General features: G+C 49.0%; 1 protein-coding gene and 1 long non-coding RNA gene across 4 annotated transcripts in view; both read right to left on the bottom strand.

Annotated features, from left to right (window-relative positions):
- The window catches only part of ULK1 (unc-51 like autophagy activating kinase 1), an 85,128-nt gene extending 77,719 nt beyond the window's left edge, over positions 1-7,409 (bottom strand). For 2 of the 3 annotated variants that reach the window (XM_026095305.2, XM_026095308.2), the window contains exons 1-3: positions 6,837-7,409; positions 5,866-5,958; positions 5,733-5,774 (exon numbers count right to left, since the gene is read on the bottom strand). In XM_026095305.2, coding sequence (XP_025951090.2) covers positions 5,733-5,774; positions 5,866-5,958; positions 6,837-6,926 — 225 coding nt within the window. In that variant the 5' untranslated portion in view covers positions 6,927-7,409. The remainder of the gene's footprint in view (positions 1-5,732; positions 5,775-5,865; positions 5,959-6,836) is intronic. The other variant, XM_026095306.2, reaches the window with a different exon arrangement.
- Positions 7,410-16,683: 9,274 nt separating this feature from the next.
- On the bottom strand, positions 16,684-25,396 carry LOC135330203 (uncharacterized). Its single transcript, XR_010392044.1, has 2 exons — positions 20,132-25,396; positions 16,684-19,838 (listed from the first exon to the last, which is right to left on the bottom strand). It is a non-coding gene; the product is annotated as an uncharacterized LOC135330203 (long non-coding RNA).
- Positions 25,397-25,619: the final 223 nt, after the last annotated feature.

Here is a 25,619-nt window from a genome sequence, read left to right as displayed (position 1 = left end):
CAGCCATCTTCCAAATTTCCATAGCTCTGCTTTGCCCACTCCAGTGTAAAGCTTTCACTCATCGCAAGGATTTAAACAGCGGAAATTTTCATAATGGAAACACTGATGGAGCTTAGAGAAGAGCAGCATGAATAGTGCCTCAGCAGTTCCCAGGGCTTTGCTGTCAAGCTGTGAACACAGCCTACCTGTTTCCGATTACTCCTGGGAAACATTCCTTAATCTCTCATTATAGCCTGAGTAATGCTACCTTCCACAGGAGCTTTAGAGGCCATTAACGTTCCACGTCGCTGGCTCTTCCATGACATTGTCATCATGTGAGAGGAACACAGGTACGTGCCTTTACGCATACAATGAGTAAAACAGTGACCATAATTTCAGAAGTGCAGCAAGACCACTCCCTCTAAAAAAAGCCCTATGACTCCTTCGAGGTCTGTATTTAGTGGTCAAAATTTGCTAGATGTTCCCATGACCTGCTCCACAGGGTACCAGCTAGTAAAACTGACAAACAGAAGTTCAAGGCTATAAAACTCTCTACTTGCCATAAACATAGCCATTTTGATTCACCAAACTCTCATATCTCATTCTACAAAACTACTGACATAGGGCTGGTTAGATTTCCTTCCCCTTTTCCCATTCTGTCTCCAAATTAAGCCAGATCCAGTCTTCAATAACAGTGATTCCCTTCAACAGATGCAAGAATGCTGACCAAGCCCTAAAGCAGACACCCCATTCCTTCCACAGCACGGACAGCAGCAGCGTTGCTTGGCAGTTCACAGAGGAGCCTGCACTTCACACCCACTCACAAGGCAACTTGCCAGCTTCACTCAGCGAGGGAATTAAAAGTGGATTTAACCAGGCAGCCTGCCTGACCTCAGGAGTGCGATCTCCCAGACACAGAGCGCCTTAGTCATTCCAAGTGTCACACTGGGGCCCTGTCTCCTGCGACAGGGCACCAAAACAGTAATGCCTGAGGAGCAGAAGATCTCGCATTAGGTGGCACGAGAGGTGATGAGGCAAGGAGGTGACACTGCAGCAAGCATTGGTTCATCCAGCATCACACATTACCAAAGCACTGCAGCAGAAGTGAAAAGCGCTGCAGGGCACGCCAAAGGACATTGCCACACACGGATCTCCAGAGGTCTGGAGGGACAGCACTCTGGAGGCACATGCACAAGATGATGCCTTCAGCTGCTAGTTCACATGTCAGAACAGGATGGTGGTGCAGAGAACACAACTAACACCAGAGCCAAACAGCTGTGACCCTACTGATCGCAAGGACTCTCTCTATAGCAGCAATAGAATAAGCCTGTTCTTCCTTGGCTCTGCTCCTTCCCAAGAGCAGCCCTGGGCGACTGACCATTCAGCCCAAGAATGCTTTTTCTGCCACCCCATGCCTCAATCCATGGGCACAAGACGAAAGCAAACAGTTTGGACTGCAAGGATTCCATGTTCTGCGTCTCTTCTTCAGGAGTTCCAGGTGATGTAGCCTCCCCAGTAGAAACATTTTTGTGAGTCTTTGCTGTAGAAATAAGGTAAGCATTACTCTAATCTCATCCCCAGCTGCTGAGCCCAACAAGTCAACTGGACACAAAATTACAGAAGGCAGACCCTCAGTTAACCTGCTCTGAACTAGATGCAAGAACCCAACAGCGCAGAGCTACATTTCTACAACTAGCCCATCCCACTTAAGGAATGCCAAAACTTTAAGAAACCAATACCCATATAAGCACAATCCCAGCTAGGCTGCTTCAAGAAACTCAGAACACAGCATACAGCTAAGGAGAATGGGAAGTAAAGTTACACTTCTTCCCATTTCACCAGGAAAACCCTTTCTAATACCCAAAGGACAATTTATGTCCAAGAATGGCATATTTTCCACAAGCCCAGAGCTTCTGGGCTAGGACTGCTTTGCTCTGCAGTACTAGAATAAACACAGCCCAACATCAACACAGTCACATGTGAGATCTTCAGCTGGCACCTACATAACCGACCCTCCTGGGGCAAGAGGCACAGCACAGGGGAGAGAACATAGCTAGGACCTCCCTTTGCCCCAAATATCCTAGTTACATGCAAGAGCCCACTTCTTGCTAGTACTGGAAAAAGTAGTCCATTGCGGTACTCCCAGGATCAGACAATCACAAGATTTACCTCACTATCATTGAATCCTTTTAGCTACTTCAAGTGGTCTTTGATCACAGATTTGGATTCAACATTCAGTCTCGCAAAAGATTCCAAAATACATCCCACACAGCAGACCAGATATTGCTAAGTTTTCAGTATCAAAATGAATGAAGAGCTGAGCTGAGCTGATCCCCACAGTTTTGGAATCTATGTTTTAAGAAACCTCATTTCCAAAGCAAATGCTTATGCAAGTGAAACCATCATTTATCTCCTTATTGTCATTAATTCCACCTTAAGCAACAAGAGCTCATTATGCTACATTTGAAAAACAGTCAAAAGACTCCTGCACTCCAGACTCCAGATGTCTGTCTAGACTACTGCAGTCCAGAGACCCTAACTCCAACTGCTCTGCAAGGCAGTTGAGGAGTGAGGGATTGTTCGGTAGCAAGTAATGCACCCTGCATATGGAGGAATTTAGTTTTCACTTTACACCAAACATCTCTTGGGCCTAGGAAAGATCTGCAGCACAACTCCATACAGACACTAGAGAGTACTTTCTAAATATAAAAATGCAATAAAATATGATTTATCTGCTTACGGAGCAGGGGTTCTCTCATTAGGCTCCTAGACTAGTCACAGCACCTCTCATTAATACATGAGCACATAATAATGGGAATATGCATATTTTATTTGGTAAGCCATTCTCACGTAATGATGCTGCTCCTAGGACTCCGGTGAGGGGATCTATAAAAGTCTGTACCTTTATGCATTAAACATTCACCAGTGTCGTTTCTTCCTAGGAAGCTTCTTTCTTTGCCATTATTTATGAGCCAATATCACAAAGATGCATGAAACAAGAAGGAACACAGCAACTTTCCCAGATTTGAGGGATAAAATAAGTGTGCCAGGGAGTGAGCTGCTACATGAAATATCAGTGTTGCAAGTGCCTGTCTGGGGCAAATCTGGCATTACATCAGAAATTTTAAAGTTGTATTAGGCCTGGTTTGCATTTTCCTGCTTAAAAGTTAATGCTAACGAAAGCATCAGTAGGTGTAATCACTTGCTTACAGCCTTTGTGGTTTTAGCAACCATTTCCTTGTGTGCAAGGACCATGCGAGTAAAAGTTAAATTCACTGTTGACAGGAGGTACAGAGGAAGGGAAGAGACAAAATACAATAATGTAATAGAAAAAGCTGCAGGGCAACATTAAGATTCACAGGAACTATTTTTTTTCTTTTTGCCCTATGAAGTTGTAGTAGAAGAATAAACTTCTTCAGTTTTAGGAAGCCTAAAAATAATGGCTCAATTAACTGCAACAATGACATTTCCAAGGCTAAATATATACATAAATATATAGGTATCTATGAATGAAGCAATTAATCTTGTACCAGAGGAACAAAACCAGTACAAAACACTCTTTTCTACAAAGTAAGGAAAGGTGGGCAGGAGCCAGCCTTCCAGAGAATTTCCATTTTTCCTTGCAGATAGTTTACTCTCATGTGACTCCTGAACAGATACAGAGCAAGGCCAAACACTCAGATGCATTACACACACAATCGATGTGGCGGACCGCATCAGACTGCGTGTGATTACAGACCACCTTCCACCAGAGGAGATTCCACACCTCGGTAGCACCGCATAGCATCTCAACACAACTTAAGTCATATCATTTTGTCCAAAAAATCAGATTACCCAAGGTCATACAAGGAGTCTCTGACAAAGCGGGTAACACAGCACAGGCCTGGACATGCCCTGAAGGCAGGATCATTCCCGAGTTCCTATATTTTCACATCTTACTGAGTTTCTTGCAGATATCTCAACAGGCTACACTGCTGTATATAGAATTTAGCTAAAGCTCCTTTGCCATCACATGAGAAGAATGCATTGCCTCAATTATAACAGTTATGAACTCGCTGCTTTGGGTGGAGCATCTGAGCTGCCCCCATCAGCAGCTATTGGAGGCAGGGAGAGGAACAGGACATGAACAAAGGTTTTGAAAGACCTGCAGGAAGCAAATCCAGCAGCGTAAGACTTCATGCCAATGCAAACTATAGGGGAGGAACAGAAACAGCCACTTGCTCCCTCAACTGAAAAATTATGGAATCAGTAAACTCAGGAGTACAGGGGAGGAGAATGAAAAATATGAGACCTAATGCTCCAAGCGCCCCTTGCCCAGCAGAAACTTCTCCTGCTCTGTGCTACTCCGCAGAATCATAACAAACGAGGTCAATCCCCAGGACTTCGCAAGACCAGCTCTGAATGCCAGCTCCCAAGCAAAGGACAGGTGGTCTCTTGCCCAAAGGATATTTCCAAGAACTGCTCCCGCTCCCACTGCCTTTGCCTCTCTCCCAGGAGGAGCCTAACCCCCCCCACACACACACGTCCATCTGCCTTTAACAACAACAATGCCGGGCACTAAACGCTTTCCAAGAACCTGGCCTCCGATAAACCCCCGGCAGGACCTTGCCGTGACCCTCTGTGCTGGCGGAGGCAGAGGCAGCGGGCGACGCAGTCCCGCGGGGCACAGAGCGAGGCTGCCGCGGGCGGACTACAGCACCCAGAAGGCACTGCGCAGAGGCTGGCCCGACAGCCCGGACCCGTTCGGTGACGCAGCGGCCACCCGAGCCAATCCAGGGGAGCAGGACGAATGTCAACAAACACGGCGGCCTGGAGGCCACGTGATGTCAGGGACGGGCGAGCACCTCCGGCTGAGCCACCCCGGTGGTCCGGCTTGCGCGGCGCAGCCAGCGGTCACCACAGTCCTCGCTCGTAAATATAAAACCTCAGGGTGGAACAAGCTCCCCTGACTTACCGCGCTCCAGCCCTTCAGTCTAGAAACAGAGGGATTCCATTTTATGCTTTTATAATAACGTTTAAAAAAAAAATGCTGCAGGATAATGTTGGGCAAAACATGCCTCAGGGCCCAGTAGAACTTTGTAACTAAAAGTTCACAGAAAAAAATGTCATTGAATAACTTAGGCTTCAGAGCAGATCAGTTCCAGCTCCTTAGAGTAGATCTTCAGAGCTGACTTTGTAGGAAAAAGCAACTGTGGGAAACCACAACAATCTAAAAACGTCTCCTGCAATTTTTGACACTTACTGATTGCCACAAGGACAACAGAAAAATGCAAATGATAATCCCAAGGAACTGAAGACAAATCATATGCTACAAAGTCATACTCACACTATTTCTACATCATCTATGAAAAACAAGTATTCTAGAGAGTATAGCCAGAATAGATAAAGAAAAAAAAAAGGCAGGCATGCCAAGAACTACTGTAATTTTATTTTATTTCTAACATTTTAAGAACTCCTGACCTTCCAAAACACAGACATATTCACCACGCATTGCATTTTACCACACAGTATCCTGGGAGAAAATTCAAGCAGGAGCTCTGACCTCAACCTCAACTGCATGAGAGCTTTGTGGTCCAGAACATAGTTAATACATGATTTGCTCAGGCATGTTTGTATATCTTTCCCTAGCTTATGAGGGACTTTTTCCCAGAATAGGTTTGTGTGATTACAAACATCTGTTAAAAACAAACTCTGCAAACTCCACTCGACCTCTCCCAAATCTAGAATGCTGTGCCATAATTAAATGTATTTACCTGGAAGTCATACAAGGCAACGATGTTTTCATGTTTCAATTCCTAGAAAAAGCAAGACAAAGACGATAAGCTAGGAACAACAAAGAGAACATATAACAAAGACTCTGAAGAAAACAATTCATTCTGCCTTTACCTTAAGTATTTTTATTTCCTTGCCCAGCAGAGTTTGAGATTTTGCAAGGTTTTTCTTGTTAATGCATTTCACAGCTACTTCCAGCTCAGGTTTCTGAAAGTTAAAAAGCGCATGGGTAATTTAAAGATATATGTAAATTTCACCATTAATTTACATTAGGATAAGCAGCTCTTAAGAGATTAAAAATACTACAGAAAGAAGTGTCTTGCAGCATTAGTAAAGGCCCCTGCTTTATATCCTCACTTGTTCGGACTTGCCCTTTCCTGAATTATGCCCCTCAACCCAAGGAGAAAAGCCCGAGGTTTGGGTTCTTGTTATTACTTTACACCACGATTATCCTCTTATTTAAGCGCTAGAAATAAACACACTGTGGGAACCAGGGCTTATCCCGGGCGCTAATGATGGAAAATCCACAGATGGATTGGTTTCCTCTTATTTAAGGGTGACCGACTTCCCCTCCGCTTGGAAAAATAAAGAGGTCGGGGATGGAGCAGCTCTACGACGACCGAAAGACACTTCGGAGACGGTCCCGGGCTGTTGGGTGGTATTTTGGGGGTTTTGTTGTGGGGGCTTTTGTTATTATTTGTTGGTTTTCTCCTCCTTGTTTGCCCCCGCCCCCAGCCTCTTTTATTTTGGTTTTCTTTTAAGACGAGGGCAAGTTTTGGGGGCACGGGCTCTTTCCACGGGACGCGTCCGCACGGCCGCGGGGGCCGCCGGCCTTCACCCGCTGGGGCGGGACAGGAGGCGAAGCCCCATCCCAGGTCCCGCTGGGGCCTGTGTCCCGAAGGCACCAGGGTATAACAGCAATGATAACAACAACAATACTAATACCACCACCACAGGTTCCCCCGCTCCCCAGAGCGGTCCCAGGGCCGGCAGCGCGGCCAAGGGCACACGCAGGAGCGCGGGGACATGGCCCGGGCGAGGAGGGCGGCGGAGGGGGCAGAGGGCTCTCGGGGCAGAGGGCTCACCTCCTTGTGCCGGCCCTTGAAGACGACGGCGAAGGCCCCGTGCCCGATGAGGTCCTTCCTGCTGAACTCAAACTTTCCCACCGCCTCCATGGCGCGGCGCGGCGCGGCGCTGCCCGGGCGGGCGAGCTACGTCTCGGGGAGAACTTCGGCGCTCAGGGGCGACGGCGAGGAGGAGGATGGCGGCGACGAAGAAGCTCCCTTCGAAACACAAGCCGAGGAGCAGACTGAGCGCTCTCGCCGTGGCAGCGGGGCCCGGCGGGCTGCCGGCTCCGGAAGGGCGGTCAGGAGCTGCGACCCGCCGCAGGGGCAGCGCCGCTCCGCCGCCGGCCGCTCGGCACCTGCCCCTCGGCCCCCACCTCTCCTCCGGCCAGGGGCTGCCTCGTCCTGGAGACGGGCCGGGAGCTGCTCATTGTTAGAGGCCGGGGCGAAGCGGGCTCCTCAGCAGCGGGCCTTCCCCATCCGCTCCTCGGCACCGACCGGCGCAGCTCGTCCCGCCGCCGCTGCAGCCGCCTCTGCCCGCGCCGAGGGCGGCCCGACCTGGCGCGTCCCTCCCCGCCCCGCCCCGCGGGCGCGGCCGCGCCACCTTAAACCGCGCGCCGCCTTAAGGTCGAGTCCACCTTAAGCGCGCAGTCCGCCTTAAGCGCCGGGCCACCTTAAGGGCCGCTCTGCCCCCCCGCCCCGCGCCCGTTTCCGCGCAGTGGCGGCGCCGTCGCCGCGAGGGTCCCCGCCGCCCGCCCGGGCCCGGCCTGGCCTGGCCGCCCGCGCCCACACAGAGCTCCGCGCAGCGCCGCGGCCCCCAGCACGGCACAGGCACCGGCACCGGCACCGGCACCGGCACCGGCCGCGGCGCAAGCGCGGTGCGCGGCAGCGGGGGAGGCCGCGGCGGCGCGGCCACCTGAGGCGCGGGGGGGGCCGAGCCTGGCGCGCTTAAAGGCGCCGCGGCCCCCGCGGGGTGGAGGAGGGCGTCCCGCCGGCGCCTGCCGGTTCCCCCGGCCCGTTATGGGGCCGTTTCCACCCGCTAAAACAAAAAGGGGGTTCGCTCCAGGTGAATTCGCGGGAGTTCACCGCAGGAAAGTGGCCGCGAGGTCGGTCGCGGCGCCCAGGCCTGGGTCTGCAGCGAGGCGCCGTGGCTGTGGCCACCGAGAGCCCCAGAGCCGGGCCTGCCCCAGAGCCGTCCATGGCCGCTTGCGATCAGGAGCCTTCCCTGCGCCTACCGGGTGCCTGGCGCTGCCCGGGCTCCGTCTCCCTCGCCGGCTGCGTCTGCTGGGCTGGGGCTGGCAGCTGTTCGGCTACCCCAGCTCTCGCCTCCGTCCCCTGCCCCGGGCTGCTCGAGCCCCGACCCCCCGGGCCCTGCGCGCGGACAGGCCCCATCTCCACCGCTTGGCCCCATCGTCATCGAAACATCCAGGCTGCACCGACTGCTCCCGCTTGGTTTCACGCGTCTTGCAGGCGGTGCTCCTGTTCGTACATTGATATAAAGCTTTATTCACAACTGCGCGATACTGATTTCCGTTCAGTCTCCATCCCCTCTACCCCAAACTGCCACGCTGGCACGTGTGCTCCAGCCGGCGTTGGCATTGTCTGCCGTGGCTCCGCGAGCCGCATTCACGTGTCAGCAGATCACCCGAAATTTCGCTTCGCTGCGGTCCGAAGGCGCACCGCACGCCGGGCACACGCCGCCCGCGCACCGCCGCGATGCCCGGGCCCCGCCGGGCCCGTTTGCATCCCAGATTCCAGCGGAGTTACTGCCTGTTCACTGGAAATTATCAAAGTCACGAGGGTGTTGCTCAGTGTGAATTTGATAGCGACGTGTCTTGAAATAGCCTTTGAACCAAAACAAGGCTAGAGGGCATTTGTGATTTCAGTGCTACCAACCCTCAAAATTAAAAAGTTGAGATTTCCTTTAAGTACAATATGCTTAAGCTATCTGCTTGCTCACTTCTAAGCCTGTGCTGCCCATGAAGTTTACCATTTCAAGCTTTTGTCTATGATCACAAGGGGTTAATTCAAAAATTAACCCAGAAAGTGGGTAAAAATAGCAAACATCATAAAACTTGTAATAGAATCAAGCTACTTGGCAAATGACAGGCACAGGAATTTGTTTCACCAATTGTTTGAAAGCCACTATCTCTAATGCAGAACATAACAGTTGCAAAAGTTTAAGGCAGGAAGTGAAGAAACTGTTTTGAAACTTCTTAGATAACTCCTGGGTAGGCAAAATCTTGTATCCCCCTTCGCTGGAAAATAGCCAGGGCACCTTGGTTAGCATGTCTACTCTTGCAAGAAATGTGGTAAAATCTCTAGTGACCACAGGTGTTTCTGCTTTTATTTTTCTGTCAGCAAAGGCGCATGCAGTTACACTGCAAAGCAAATAAGGAAGTGGATACAAATGCTGTTCAGTTAGAGGCCAAAATATCACACTGATGAATGTTCTTTGTTCTGTACTGCATGTGCTTGCTTGTTCCTCCACATGCTGATGGCTGTGAAAAAAAATGTTTAGCTTAAATAGGGTTTGATTAAACATAGGCCCTAAGGAAGCTTTCAGCATGCACTTTTACAGGAGCATACAGAACCAGGCGGCAAAGTGAGCCTCCTCTCCGCTGACATTTTATTTTATTTTTATTCTTAAAGGATTCGATTATAAAGTGGATTTGCTTATAAAGAAGTCTGAAGACTCCCTGGGTATCTCTCTAGTGAATAACTGGAGCTGCAGAGTAGCACAATTTTGAAGGTGCTCAGGGGTCTGTACAAGGATCAAGACCAAGTTGTGCTAGATGCCATGTGCACACATGAAGCATGACACAATCTTTGTCCTGACAGCTTACATTTGTAGCAATTATACGGTTCTCAAATCTGTCTGAAATAGGATAGATTTCAACAGTAAGCAAACTTTTACACAGATATAAAAACTTTAAAAACTTACTCAAGGACTACTAACAGCGTAATGCCACATGACAGCAGATACAATTTTGAGATATTTGGAGAGCACTCTGCAGACACATGGTATCAGCAAAAGTTTTGTACATTTTGGAACAAAGAGGGCTAAACAGTTTTTTAATTAAAAGTAGGATTCCCAAAAATTTTTCTGTGGTTTGCTGATTAAATACTTATGTACTACCAATTCTGCCTGGTGTCTGGAATTTAGTGAGAGTACATCTAGGCCGACATCCAACACATGCAAATTCTGTTCTCCTCCCACAGTCTCCCATTTGCTAATGATGTAAGTACTACCACCACCACGTATCCAAGTGCTTTCTCAGAGGGAGGCATTCATCTTTGAGGGGACAGAATATATAATCCAATTTACTAACACAAAACATGAGTGGGGGAAGATCTACTGCTGAGATCTACAATGGGTGGAGAAAAATATAAATGTACATCCAACTGTGGGAAACCTTAGAGTATTTTATTGAAATTCTTTTGCAAGTTAATGCCACGTTATTCCTTTTTGTAATTCACATGTGAAGACAAAGCAAGGAGGCAGCACTTACAAACTTCAAGAAGGATTCCTGATAACTTGAAGACGATACTCATTTCCAATACCACCTTTTAATCAGTGGTCATAAATACAGCTGTTTCTATTCACAGGAATCCCCAGGAGTGCCCTCCTTACCTCATAGGGCTACGGAGGTATGATACAGACATCTCTGACACCATCTCTATACTGTATAATTGGTTAAAGCTACAGCAAGACAAGAGAATTATGCAGGAACAGCCAAACCAGCTATTGGGACAGAATAAAGATTTCTATCTAGGACTAAATCGTTTTTATCACAGTTCAGCCTATGGAATAAATTATACGTGCACCTATCCAGCTGTAGCTCCAGGTGTGGCTGAATCTCACGTAGCTACAACTGCATGGGTTTGAAACCAGCTAACTCTTATACCGGTAACCTGGTACCTGTAGCAGCTTAGGGCTCATTTTGGACTGCAACACCTGCCTTGGCAGCTGGATAGGTGCTCGGGAGGGCGAGTGCATACTAAGCTGCTTGCTGGTGCATGTACTGTGCTGGGGGTGCCAGAGCTTCCACGGACACAGACATGAGGCTTCAGTCTCCTCCCAACATACCCAAAAAGCAGGATGTACCCATTTGACCATGTCTTCTCTGACAAGTGACATTTGTATTTGCTCCTGTGTAGCAGAGGAAAGATCTGCGCTCACCTGTCACACAGAACATGTGCCACATGTGTGACAGGCTTTTTAATGCCTTTCTAGACAGCTCTGGCTACTACAAGCATCAGCTGAGGGCCAGACAGCTATCTCCTCCGAGATCCTAATGTTGTTGCTTTTCTAGTTCAGTGACTCCATCCCACTATTTCCAACAGCATCTGATGAGAGACCAGAAGCCTCACAGCGATCACCCACAGAGTTAAACCACCGTATCTGGGAGGGGTGAGGAAACCCTTGGCCAGATACAACTGTAAAGAACAAGTTCTTTCCTTCACTCTCTATCTCAATTTTGAAATCAAATTTCTGGTAGACACCGAGGGAATCTCCAAGGCTCCTTTGTAATCTCATTTCAGCGATGATTACTGTCTCATAGAGGCAGAAAGGGCCCAGGAAAACAAATTGGTGTTTTTGGAGGAAGAGAAATGCTGAACTACGAGCCTCGGGCACATGAGCACGCTGTGACTTAATGAGATACTGCATGTGCCTGTTACTGCCTGTTAATTGATCATGCATCTCTTCTTTACATGGAATGAAATGTGCTAGCTTAAGCCTTTAAAATGAGCTTTAACTTGCATGTGACATGTTTATAGGTGCAAACGGAGGTAGTGCTGCTGCAGGAGAATTAATTTTCCTCACGGAAATGGGTGCATTGCCACTAGAAAATTATTCTCAGTATTTTGTAGCGAAAAAATGGACAAACTAGCATGAGTTCAGAGAGAAGTAGCAGGAATGATTGGGAATGGCTTGATTTCAGAACACGTCTGTACTAAAAGCAGATACTGTATTCATGCAGGTTCAAAATCTAATTCAAACTCAGACACGTTAAAACAAGTTAAACATTCACTTTCCACACACTGCCTAACAGCTAAGCATAGTCACCACAGATGTCTGGGCAGAGCCAACATTAACCTGAATGCTGGAATATTTGCCAGGTTCATGAGGAAGGAGTAAAGGAGCTGAACGTGCCATGCTTGGCTGAAAATAACCTTGGTGGAAGGAAGGCGCATAGGTCCACAAATATCTGTTAAGTGGTAAAAGTATTAGCATTAATGGAATTGAAGACAAGCTGTGGGCTGAATCTAATGGAAAATTAAAGTTATACCTCTTAATCTTGTCCATTTGAGATGCCTGTTACTAAGTTTGATTCTGGCTCAGTTACAGGCGGGTAAAACACGGACTGGTAGAATTGCACCAAAATCACACCAGCATACCTGAGTTTTGAACACAGCAACGTCATGTTGCATTCCTAGAAAGGCCAAACGGGTAAATTCATTTGGAGCCCTGAAAACTTATGTAGATCTACAGCAGTGGTGTAAGCTATGTCAAGAGTATCTGTTCATGCCTCGCTCAAGATCTGCAGAAGCAACTTTTCATAGCTCTGGCAAAATGCTTTTATCTTCAGGAGGGATGCCCCCCTCCCGACATCAGCTTTGATCAGTGAAACCGGAGACACTCAATTAAGTGACAGAGTTTAAAACCAGCTACCCACCTTTCACAGTCAGCAGCTTCCCCATGTCACACACACAGCTGATTTAGACAGGTAACACTTAAACATGCAATAACACAGCTGGAAAAACTGAGTTTTTGAACTAAACTGGAAGGAGCTCACAGTATTGACTGTATAATACCAGTTGCTCCAGTAGAGAGCTGTGGTACCCAGCATCCCTTACGTATCAGGGAGGAAGGCATCCTTTCCACACACTTCCAAAGCCCTGTCATATTATGTTCTGGATTTATTTACGCTGTGGGCCCCAGTATTGATTAATGCTGTTGGGAGATTTAACTAGCCACTCAATTATCCTGGCAGGCCAGGGCGGAGATGTTTTATTACCCGCCTCCCCACACATACATAACCATCTCGCTGAGCAGATTTTATGAATTATTGAAGGCAGTGTTTTAATGTACTCAGCAAGGTGCTCTGGCAAGGGGCTTCGTCGTTTCCCCTCGCATTTTAATATCGGATGCACTTCAGCTGCTGGCCGAGGGCTGCGGGCGCTGAAGGCTGTCCTCAGCGTTCAAACCCGTCAGTGCTCACGTCGAGGCCCATTACCTCACCTGCCTGTCAAAGAGCTGATCCTATCAAAATGAGGTTTGCCATAAATAAGAAGTCTGCAAATCCTCCGCTCACAGCAGTGGATTTTCAGGCTAATTGGAAGCTAACTCTTGCCAAAACAAACTCTGCCTGTCCTTAAATCAGCAGGTATCATCATGCATTTCCTTACAAGAGGAGATGCCCATCACAGATAGGAACAGATCCGTCCTCAACACCCTCAGCCTTGCTCCTCTTCTGCGAGCACAGCTGGGTCCGTGCCATCCATGGGGCCCTCCAGGTCAAGAGTGTGCTGGGAGGGGATGCAGGCCTTGCTTCTGCTCCCACCCATGCTCCAGGCCCCCTCCAAAACCCACTCAACAGGGTCCTCTGTAACAGCTTTCATGTGTTTTAGCAAAAACCTTTGCAGCTGTGACCTCTGTGTTAACAATAACTGCTCCCCTCACGGAAGGAGGAGAAGTGGCATCATGTCCCTTGTCTTCCATAACTACAGTCATCTGTTTAGGAGGCCAGAAGAAGGCTGCTCAGCCTGCAGTCTGCACTTCTCCCAGGGAAGGCAGGGGCAAGCGTGGGGTGAGGTGGGGACAGGACTCATGCAGAGGAAACCCCTGGCTTTAAGGAGCATCTCCTTCTCCAGGACAGAGCTGGAAATCATGTCTAGAAAGAACTTCTCAGTGCAAGAAAGTGTTTCCAAACTAGTCCAGACTACCCAGGATGGGTAAATGCCTTTAGCAAGCTTTCAGCTTGGTTTTAAATGAGAAAGAGGTGTCAGGAAGAGACTGCTGGTAAAACTTTCCTCTCATTATGACTAACTTGTTTGGATGCGTCTACGTTTTCACGTATGCCAGTAGAATATACAGTTTTGAGCCAGCATTATGCCAGCCAAGGCCTTACTCACACTAGGTAAAGACAGGGGAGAAATGATACTTCTCTACATATAGAGAGAGGTGTGCAAATCACAGCTATTTAGGCTGCAACAGCAAGGCAGGTCCACTGGAGAGAGGACACGGAATGACGAGCCGAAGCGGCAGTAGAGGCACTCTCCCCCCCGATGTCTAATTGCGAGGTTAGCTAAGGGTGGGAGCAGCCTGCCAGGGCGGGCTGAGCGCTGCCATCGCTGCAGCATTTTGGGACCCGGTTAGGCAAACATCTGCAGAGCAACACAGACAAGGTCAGTCCGTGGCCTTCAGCAAGGCTGTAACGTTCAGCTCTTGCCCCCTTTCCGTGACACATCTTCGGGGTACGGATTTGGGGCAGAGGCTGGACTCTCTCCCTAAAGCCCGGAGCCGAGCAGTTACTCCTAACTCCGGCCAGCGGACCTGGGAGATCATCCTCCCCCTCTGACTCCTACTGCTACAGAGCAAGAGCACCTGGGAAAAATCCGGCTCTAAAACCAGACTCTTCCTCTGCACCTGTTATCAGGCAGCTTTTTCAACAGACAAGGACAGGCTGCTTCACAGAAATGTAAAATTAGGCACAGATGCACAGTGATTCTGAGCACTGCTGTTTGCATCAACAAATAGCTGGGGTCAGTACACGCATTGCAACACTCCTAAGCAATGATCCCTTGTCCCGGCACATTTCTAGGAAGCCAGAGAAGGAGAAGTTCTCCAGCACAGAAGCCTGCAACAACAAGTAACAGGGAAGAAAAGTTTTCAGTGGAGCATCAGAAAAGTTTCCTTGGTGTTTGGTGTTTTCAAATGCACTTCATGAAAAAAAAAGAAAAAAAAAAATCACTGATCTGCTAAGATGTCAGACCTGCCCATATTTGTACTCCAGCACTTACTGCCCTGCAGCAAAAGGGAAGATTTAAGGCAAGGGAGACAGGGAAATAAAGCGGTTAGTTTCAACCTGAATTTGGAATTTCTTTCCCTCTTTTTGCACATCTCTGTGAGCTCTCTACTCAATGAATTCACACAGCAATTGCCCAGAAACACAGTTTGGCTGAAGCACTTGGTTGGGATTGAAGATACCTGGCCACAGACTTCCCTCCTGACAAACCAGAGCTACATTTCTGAACAGTGTTTAGTTTAGTATTTAATTCCCCTAGGTTTCTGTCTGTTCCTCTTTTCCTTTCTCTCATCTGTCTGAATGGCAAGGTCTTTAAAGACCTAATTTCTGTACTACTTGATTTTGACAGTGACTATAATGCAATAACGATAACAGTTACATCCAATTAAAGATCAGAGATGTATGTGTCTCAGCAAAGCAGCCCTCATGTCATTTGCCCTTTGTCAAATGCAACAAGCTACAATCACTAACAAAGACAAGACAATAAATATCTGAAGGAAAGTAACAGAAAAAAATGCTAACTGCAGTTTAGGAGCTCCCCGTCCATGGCGAATGCTCCCCAGGGCTAGGTACAAGCTGGATGAGTTCTTCAGCTAATAAAGCCGGGTTAACCCCAGTGTTTCCCAGCAGAGAACTTCATTTTTATTGACACTGTAAAACGTTATGGGATGCAATCATGATGTATATCCAGGCATTTGGAAGACACCCATCCCAGCAGCGCTGGACAAGATCATTCAGCGCTATAGAGGTTTTCCATGACTCATTAGATTTTAGTCAAATGTTCCATGACTCATGGATTAACCTAACAAAACAAAAGAGAAAAAAAAACCCTATTGGCTTGTTGGTTGACAAGAACCTGTTTAAAATCAACACAGTGTATTAAGCAGGACAGCAACATCTCCTTTTTGACAATTGAGAAACTCATAAGAAAGAGTTTTATCAACTCACTTATTAACGAAGTGCCTCAGCTGAGGTTATGTAATTAGGACAGGACACTTTTTGCAGCTTCTAGGCTTGAATAGCGGTATTAATATAATCCAATTACAGAAAAAAAACAGATGCAATAAACTATTAATACCAGTTTGCATTTAAATGCAGTTCCCTTTCATGCCAGTGCAAATAAACAAAATTAACTAGGTGAATAGACACCAGAATATAGCCTGAAATGAACTACATGATAAAATACCGTAAGCGGGTTAACTGGCCCCCTTCTGCCAAAATATTATACATTTGCCTAACTCTGTATCAGGAGTAGTCTGCTCTGGAGCTGACCCCATGGTCTCCATTGCAGGGGGGGGTCTGAATCAACTCAGGACTTCGGAAATGCAGATTCAAGTTGCTTTACAATGAATTTCCTAGGAAACTCTGGGTAAATAGCTTGTCTGCCTGTGCAGCTGTAACGGTATGATCATGTTGGTAAATCAGATTGTCGACAAACGTCTCTAACCCCTCTACACGTCTGTCCTCTCTGTAAAAAGGGATGAGTGGAGTTGGAGAGCAGAGAGGATGAAATACATTGAATATTGCAGGATTTTGTGGTAGACTGCAGTAACGGAGGCCATAGAGGGCCTGGGATGATATGAGTTGAACAGGTATAAACTCCAGAGGAGCACAAAGGGTTTGGCCGGGGACGGCTTGTTAACTGGGGGACTTCACAAGGGAAAGCTCCCCATTATTTTTAATGTGGTACTTGGTCTCAATCTGACATTTAACATTTCTGGGATCCTAATGACCTGCTTGAATCCTCTTGTATAGGCATAATAATGCAGACTTACATTCAGGGAGCAGTGCAACACATTCCCCATTTAAAACATTGCAGTCATTTTGGTTTAAATAATAACACATCCTGTATTATTCCAACAATACTGATTACAAGTTAATAGAGATTTTCTTCTTTAGAAGCTACATATGGTGGATAAGGGGAAAAACAGGCAAAAGAATACAGTTTAAATGACATTCAAGTGAAAGACAGGAACACTTCAACTATTTGTTTTAAGAAAGCTGCTTTATTTTTTTGATGATGACATTATTCTATAGTTTGTAAAACTAGGATTTGTTTGGCATAACTTCCTTCAGATCTCGAGTTTTATATTTAGAAATAGATTTTTCTATCAGCAATCTTAAACTAATATAGCATCTTTCATGAAATACACTACAGGCACTTCCTATTTGTCAGGTCATATGCTTCAAGACTAGACTCAGCCACTCTGAGGATCTGCTTAAGGCTAGCCAGCATGCTGAGGAAGAGATGTGACTCGAAAGATGTGTGTAACCACTGTGGCATCAGGTTAAGGTGTCACAGGACACCAAATTAAGGCCATGATAAAAAAACTCTGCTGATACCTTTACGGTTATAGACTGTTACATAAGGCACTGACAGAACCAGCCATTAGACGTGAGTAGGAGGAACAGCCGTAGCAAGGCGCACACTCATTTTCTCCCATGCACACATACCTCATTCTGGTCGTTGCATATGGATGAGAGCTGGGAGGATTATGTCTTTGTAAATGTGATGCTTAACTTTTCTTACAGCGAGCTTCAGAAGAAGAGTCACTCTATGTCGAAATAGGATACCCAGCCCCACATATCTCCTAACTGCATGTAGGAAAACCCAGAAACAAAAAATACACTAGATACAATCAAAGCACAAACAACATCCACCACTGAAAGTCAGCGCCGTAACTGAGGATGAGGTGCAACCCACAGACCCACCAGTGCCAGAGCAAGCTGCCTCATCTGATCAGAGAGCTGCTTTGTGGTTGGATTCAGTTAGCAAGGCCACATGCAAATAGGCCCCAGAGCAAATTATACCGCATTACCAACGTAAGCATACTCTTGTCTGAATCACAGAGGATCTGTTGTTACATAATGAATCAAGTGTCCTCCCTATAATGATTTAGCCGGTTCCCTCATGACACAGGAGAGCCATGTGCCGTCTGCATCACACAGGAAACCTCCCGGCTCTCGCCGGCTACCAGCACGGCACCAGCCGCGTACAGGCACCACTACGTGCCGCAGAAGCGGGGAATTATTTAGCATCCCTGCTGATACACGCTAAATAGCGCATCACATTCTGGCCCTAGGCTGGCCATTCATTGCTTTTCTTTAGCAAAGCTCTTGGCAGCTCTTTAGCTTTTAACACCAGACTTACCAGCGTTAGGCTATCTCAGCTGAAATGCCTCCTCCCTGGAGCTCCAGAGGCTGCAAGCGCGACTGAAGAACCGCCGGGCGGGTAGACTACCAGGTAGCCGAAATACCAGCCTGGCTGCCCCTGGCAGGGGAGAAGAGGTGCAAATTTTGGGAGAACATGAGTAATGAGGATGTTCTAAGTTCACCGTGGGCAATGATTAGAGCCAGCATTAAACTTATTTTCTGGCTGCGCAGTCAGTGACTGACTTATATTGCTGATTTACATAACGTCTGCTTTTATTTGCTGTTATCCAAGAAACCAAGGCCTCTGATGTTTATGCACTAACTTCATTAAAGTGTAATGCCTCTTATCATGCAACTCATTGTAATGGGTTTGCCGTGTACATGTGTTTTCCAGGAAGTTTCTAACCGTACTGGCTGTGCTGATTGCAAAAGCTGTTATCAATCAACCATTTTTAGAGACATTAATATATGCAACCTGTCTAGTGGGTGTGTTTTAAGCCTAAGTTTCATGTATTTATGTCAGAAAAAGGAAAGATATTTGGCAAAGTTATCTCCCTGTAGCCTTGTGCCTTTGACCTTCACCCCGGGCCAGTGCTAAAGATCTAAAGATCATGCAGAATTTAGTACTCTGCTACTTCACTCCTCAAATGTGCCACGAAGGGGACGTTAGGGTCAGGCACAGTTAAGAGTGAACGCAGATGAACTGAATTTCAACATTTCTAATTGGGACAACATAGAGTTTACCCACTTTTTACTGTGTGCCTGGAATACCTACTTTTAAATACATACTTTTATTACATCTCTGATAGGCATGACTATCAAGTGTCAGACTGTGAGCCTAGAAGCAAAACAGAGCTGAGCACTTAGCGAAGGAGGCTACTGGGAGATTCCTCGGCTCTTACGTGATCTCAGAAGTGGCCTAAGAAGGAGGCAGCTTAAAGAGCCTGCCAAAACTCATCCTTTTTGGAAATGGAGAGCAGCTGGAGCAGGCTTAAACAGTGCTTCTTCTCTCTATTGCATGCAATGAGTATGATCAAAAGGCCAGAAGAAGCCTTGTCTCTGACACTAGTTTTTACTGAAGCTCTTGAGATTTTTAAGTTCTCAGTTATCCCAGACAGAGATCATTAAACTTGATGTTATAATATAGAAGTTAGAGGAGTACTACATGTTGTGTAAAATTAAACACTAAAGAGATCTTTCAAAGTATAGTACAAAGAGAAAGTAATTACAGAACATATTTCAGTCTGAAGAGTCATTCCTTTAAGTTTCAGAGGCAATCAGTCAAGCAAAGGAAGCTGCCCAGTCCAGGCTGATGCTAGGAAGGGCTGGCAGGGCTGGGATGCTCCAGGTGCAACAGAGGATCCACAGTACTATAGAGAAAGAGCCTGAAGTCCACAAAGAGGGGAAAGAAAATAAAAAACCCCCCCACACAAGAACAACACATGCAGCTCCCCAAGCCTGGGCTATTGACACATGCCATCTGGTCAGAGATCAAGCCTTACCGCAGATTGCATCATTTTTGCAAGAATTTGCAAAAAAAACCCAAACAAAAAAACCCACGCATGGTTGCATAGCCTACCAAAAAATGGAAAGGTTCCCAACTTAGTTTACAGCCAGTGTCATCAGCACGTAACACAGAAGTGACCCAGGTAGAGTACAAACTAGTCCCCAGGGCAGAAACACCCACTATCGACTCCTCTGTTACCGAGTCCTGCTCTTGAAGCAACAACACCATCAAGTTGCACGGAGGCAAGGAGAGTCCACAAGACAAAGCCACGCAGGCTTCTTAGGATGTCTCAAACGGCAGAGATTCAACTCCTGGGTACTTATGCGGCATCTAGTTCAACAAGACAAGGCAAAGAAAATCTCTGTCGTTGCTTTGACTCTCGTTCACCTTGTCCCTCTGTATTAAAACAGAGTTTACCCCACGTAATATTGCCGTACTGCTGTAGCCGGGGCAGGGGGTGGTCAGACTTCCACGTCCCCTGTTGCTGGTGGGTTGGCAGGTGCATCCCCGGAGGGCTGGATCATACCTTCCCCTTTATTGCCCTAGTTTTCAATAGGCCCAGTGACAGCAGCGCAGCTCCTCTTCTGAGTCAGTTCAAACTATACTGTTTCACCCTTCCGTACCTGGGTTTACCACGTGTTGAAGCACTGCAGCCTCCCGGATACTAAGAAGCGCAGATGTGACGCTTATGAATTAATTGTTAGCCAGCTTCAGTCCCAGGCACTAGGGTGGAAAGCGGAGGCAGAGCTCCAGGATTGATGGTGAAAACGCAGTTCTGCGGGAAACAGCACACAAAGACCAGAGGCTTCATTTAACACAGAGAAAATCTGAGGACTTTTTTTTTTTTTTTTTTTTTTAAGGCCTTATTTCAGTCATGCTCATTATTCATTCCCCCAGATTAAAACCCAGCTGCTAATTGCAGGTGTTTCATCTTGGTGAGGTTGCGAAGCTGGAGCTGGTACGATGGAAATTCCGCACTTGGCAGAAGCGGATTTTGCTTAAGCTTGTCACTTATTGTCTGAATGGAAAAAGCAACAAGTGAACACAAATATTTGAACTTCTCTTTGTTCCTGGCAGGGCTCTTGCCACGGACATGTGAGCAGATAGCATTTGTTTTTGCTAGGACAGGAGAAGCAATAGAGACACGGCCTGGCATGAGCCGAGCGCAGCGCAGAGCAGCGGCAGATGTTATTTCCAGCGCGTTGCCTACGTGCGCGGGGCTGGAGCACCAGCGTGGCCAGTTTTATCACACCAGGGCTAGTTGCTTCCTGGAGTCTTATCAGGGTAGAGATCAAGGGTGGTTGTTTATCGTGAAGAGCAGCACAGGGCAGAAAGGCCAGTGGGCAAATCCTCTGCTTGTGGGTGTGTGGGCAGAGCTGAACCAACTACCAAAAGGTCCCAGATCTGAGCAAAAAATCCAGATGGTCCAAACCTGGGCCGACCTCCGAACTGCTGCAGCCCGGTGAGGGCTGGCAAGTCACATCCCCTTTGGAGGGAATAAAGCATCAGCCAAGACAAGCAGCAGCCTTCAAAATAACGGCGTTTTCCCACTGTTATTTCAGTTTTCCCGTCTTTCTTCCAGGGCGAGGGCGGGAGGAGCACGGCAGGGCGCTGCCCCAGCCACGCGCGTGGCAGCAGCTCCCCAGCCTTGGGGCGGCCGGCCAGTCCCCACGGGCAGCGCGGCTCCCTCGGCGTTTGAGGCCCATCTGTGGGGCCCAGCACACGGCACCGGAGTGACGCGCAGGGCTAGTTTGCCGTTATAAGTAGTAATACGCGGTCACCTCGCATTTGGCTCTGCGGAAATCCATGCAAGATGTTCCCCCGTCCCCAAAACACGGGCCTAGGAGACGAGGCCTTTATCCCCTGCAGACCGAGAGGCCATGAGGAGACTTGGTTTCACTGATAGCGCTGACACGATCTAGCAGCCTGCGGAAAAACCAACGCGGCCTGCCGGCCCGGCGCTCTGCTCGCCCGGCTCCCGTCCCGCGGAGGGGGACGCGGGGGAGAGCCCGCGGGTGAGCTGCCCTCCGCAGAGGTTAACGACTTGCACTCGCGCGCGAGCCGAGGCCTCGGCCGAGGAGCGACAACGGCGGCACTGTCTCCCCGGGCGGCCGCTACGCCGCTCTCGCTCGTGCCGCCGGATTTAGCCGGTAAATCACAACGGGCTGCTGTTCTCCAGTTCAGAATACAGGGCTAATTACAGAGCTTGCAGCTGGCATAAAGGGCAAGATTGGAGTCAATTTTTAATACTTTTCCAACTGCTCGCCACACCCTAATTAAGCATTTTTTTCCTTGCTACTGAATTTAGGTTTTTGCCTGGGCATTAAATGAATAAAATAAATAAATAAAATAAAATAAAAAAAGAGGGAGAGAGAGAGACAGAGACAGAGAGACAGAAACCTCCTCGGCACTCATGATTGCAAATGGGAAAAAAAAATGAAGGAGGCAGAGTCCGACGGCAAATACAAGAACTCACAGTGTACAAGCCCAAATGGGAGGAGGTCAATTGTCTGTGATGAGGACTTCAGTCCTCAAAGGGCAGGACATCATCTTGGCCACTCTGCGCAGAAGGAGGGTGTCAAACAGACGCAACAGCTGCAGAAACTGGTGCCCTGCTGCAGCTGAGCTGCTTCTGCAGAGCTGGGAACAGCAACCCGGAGTACCCGCCTTGGAGACTCCGGTGGTGTGATGGATATTCACTGATCTGCGCTTGAATTATTTCCGAGCATCTGCTGGAGCACATCGCATGCGTCTACGCTCGCATGCTTCAGCAGCTGGGTTCAAGTGAGGCCAGAGTCCTGGCGCCTGACACAGAGCGATACTTGCACTTTCTCTCTGCAGTGCGGTTACACCCCCAGCAACTCAAATGCACACACCTGCGCAGTCCTGCCTAGCCCAAACAAAGCGGAGATAGCACGTATGTAAACACATCACAAGGACAGGCAGACAACCACCCAGCGATGCCTTTTGGTGGAATTTGTTTGCTCAGCCTTAGTGACACAGAAAAGTAAGTAGGGAGCAGATGTGAACTAAAACCCTAAATCCTCACGTGCTCACAAGGCTCGGGATGGAGTTGGAGCGCTGGTGCACTTCCAGGAGCATCTGTTACACTTTGGGAACGTGGCAGAGAGGGCCACAGGAGCCTGTACGATGGCCCCTTCAGATATTTGCCAAGCCTATTTGCTTTTGGCAGACTCCTGTTGGGACCCGAGGAGACAGGATTTACTAAAGGATCAACATCTCTTGCATCAAGCACTTGCAGAGTCAGCCTCTTGTCAGCGTCGCTCTCCGGACGCTCATGGAAAGAGAGAAGTTACCCCCGAGCGGCTTTGCCCGGCCTGCGAGCACGCCGGCTCGCACAGCCAGGAGCGCTTCATTCTGCCCGCGCCGAAGGCACCGGGGCGGCAGGGCGAAGGCAGAGCCCTGCGCGGGCAGCAGCGCGGGAGGCAAGGACGCCGGTCTGGCTCCCAGCTGGGTGGACAGCACCATATAACCAGATCGCCTTTGGCAATGTGTGGAGAAAGCACGTTTCACTTTGCTGGGAGAAATGGCTTGTGCCAGCGAGCAGAAGTGCTGGGGCCATTCCCCTTCACAGCAACGGAGGGAGCGACGAGTCTTGGTACGCTCTCAGCAGGGCAGCCGAGATAAACCGCACTTCGCGGCTGCGGTGACGGAGTGCGCGGAACAAAGTTCTTCCATTATGTCACTGCTACCTTGCTTGACCTAAGGGTTAAGAATAACATTCAGGCTCCACTGCCTCGTGCTGCCAGAACGCAGCTACGTAGCGGCAGACGTCCCCGGCAGCAGCGAGCTTGGCCCCCCGGCAGGCAGGCGGGAGGAGGAGTGCTCGGCGCTGCGCAGCCCAGCTGCCACCAGCACCCTCGAAGGGGCAGGGACCGAGGGGAAGGGACTTCACTCCCGTAAACACAGGGGAGTGTTTGGCCTGCGCTTTGCAGACTAGGATTAGCGTGGGCCTTGCAAAACTCTACTCGCCTGAGCACAGCTCTTGCTTAGGGGCTTTCTGATCTCACTTGTTTATCCTGGGTGTACATCTCCACGAAAGCCTTCCAGAGCCGACAGGGATGAAGGAAGTGCATTCTTGGCAAGCTGCTGTCAGCCCCCTCGTTCAGGTCGAGGCTCAGCAGCCTACATGAGGCACTGGTGTTTCTTATGAGACTAGGACAGGATCTCCATCCAGCTTCCCCTTTCAAGCTGCCCCGAGCCCCAGGAACAGGGCTCACTACCTATATAGCGGCCTTCACCCACTTCAGAAGCACTCACCGCAGGACAGAGCCCCTCTGCAGGCCTGGGCAGTGAGTAGGGTGAGTTAACAGGGGAAGCCACAGAGTGATGGTGAGGCTGGGTCCAGGACTCTGCGTGAAGTCTCACTTACTGGACATGCTGCGTTCCTGCCTACCGCAGATCCAGAGCTGGGCCTCCCCCTTGCCTGGCCGGAGGGCCACACCGCAGCCTCTGCAGCCCCGCCAGGCTGCAAGGTGCCTTCGCGGGGCAAGGACACCCCGAGAGCCCCGTCACAGGGCCCCGTGCCCTGCAAGAGGCCATGGGAAGGTCAGGCACGGGAGTGCTGTGCAGCCTCTCGCTGGGCACTAGAAGTGCCCTCTCCCTGGGAGGTCAGACGGCTACGCCCGCCTGTGGCACAGGGCTGGAAAAAGCACTGCAGTTACACGTAGGAATTCACCCCCCTGCATGGCTGCCTCTGGAGAAAGAGCCAGCTGAGCATCCAGAATCACTACCAAACTGCTCCGGTCCTCTTCATGGTTTCTTTAGACATATTTTCATTGCAGCTGGAAACTGTGCTGCTGCCCAGCAGACACATCTGGACAGAGACTTCAAAGCAGCACCACAGACATCTGCCAGACTCCATGTCATGCAGATCTCTCTTCTGTAACTGTTCCCCAATCACTGCAGTCCTGCTGTCGCCCGGCCTCAAATCCCCAGGTCAGACTATCAGGTTTACTAGACACGATGCAGGATTTCCAAGCCTCATGACCCAGGGCTGAGGTCATGATACCCTGTAATAGGTGGTGGTCACTGGCACTGCCAACAGGGAGGAAGAAGCAGAGGTACGAAGAGCTCTCCAACCACCAGTGCCTACAGAGCTCCAGGATCTTCTTTCCGAAGAGGGGATTGACTCCAGTCTGACCTGTGCATCTGCGATGGGGAGCAGAACTCCATGGCAGCAGATGAGGAGAAAGGGCAGATGAACACAGCAGAGGAAAGAGGGCAGGTTAAAGTAGGTAACTGCTGGAAAACACCAAGCCTTTCACTTTTGTGCGCTCAGAAAAATACAGTAAACAACGATGACATTTCACATAAGTTCTGGCACAGCAAAGCAAGTAACTGGGACAAAGAGTTACCGCTGCTTGCGTGGAAACCCCTCCCCGGGAGCTCTGTGCAAAGGCAGGGTTTCAAGGTGCAGCCAGCTTCATCACAGCACGCGCTCGTTGGCCAGAGTTGCTCCATTACCTGGCAACGTCAAAAACAAGCAAACACGTCCCGCAGCACTCTCCTTGCTGACGTCCCGGCACGTCCCGCAGCACTCTCCTCGCTGATGTCCGGGCGCTGCTGTGTGCTGCGTATGGGCGGCAGCTACGTCAGCCTGGGGCAGGAGGGCGAGTTCCCCGGAACAGAGGAGTTGCAGGATGTGAAATGGGCTTGGTGCTTGAAGAGAGGTCATAACTGACAAGTCTCCACACGAAGACTACACTTTTCTTGTTCCCCCAGACAAAGCTAGCCACAGATCCAGAACCAGAACTGATTTCTTCACACTGGCTGGGCAGAGGAAGGAGACGTTGTCACCGAGTTGCCGTGTAGCCACCAAGCTCCCTGTCCGACTCCACGGGGAAAGCACACACCAGGGACCATCCTCCAGGCTTGGCTGTTCCTGCGGTACAGCAGATGTGGCAAATAAAGCGTTTTTCTTTAAAACTCAGTGGAGGGGCGCGGCAAACAGAGAGGCTTCTGCGGTCACCAGCTGTCCTCCCAAAATCTCTCCTCATTCTGAGGGACAAGAACACAATGTCTGATCTCAAGCACAAGAGACCCTTTTGCTCGCAAGGTCTCCAGCTGCAGAGCACATTGGTTCAGTCT

This window comes from Dromaius novaehollandiae, chromosome 17 (assembly GCF_036370855.1).
Source record: "Dromaius novaehollandiae isolate bDroNov1 chromosome 17, bDroNov1.hap1, whole genome shotgun sequence".
Taxonomy (NCBI): Eukaryota; Metazoa; Chordata; class Aves; order Casuariiformes; family Dromaiidae; genus Dromaius; species Dromaius novaehollandiae.
The sequence above is the reverse complement of the archived record's forward strand: the minus strand, read 5'-3'. Positions and strand labels throughout refer to the sequence as shown.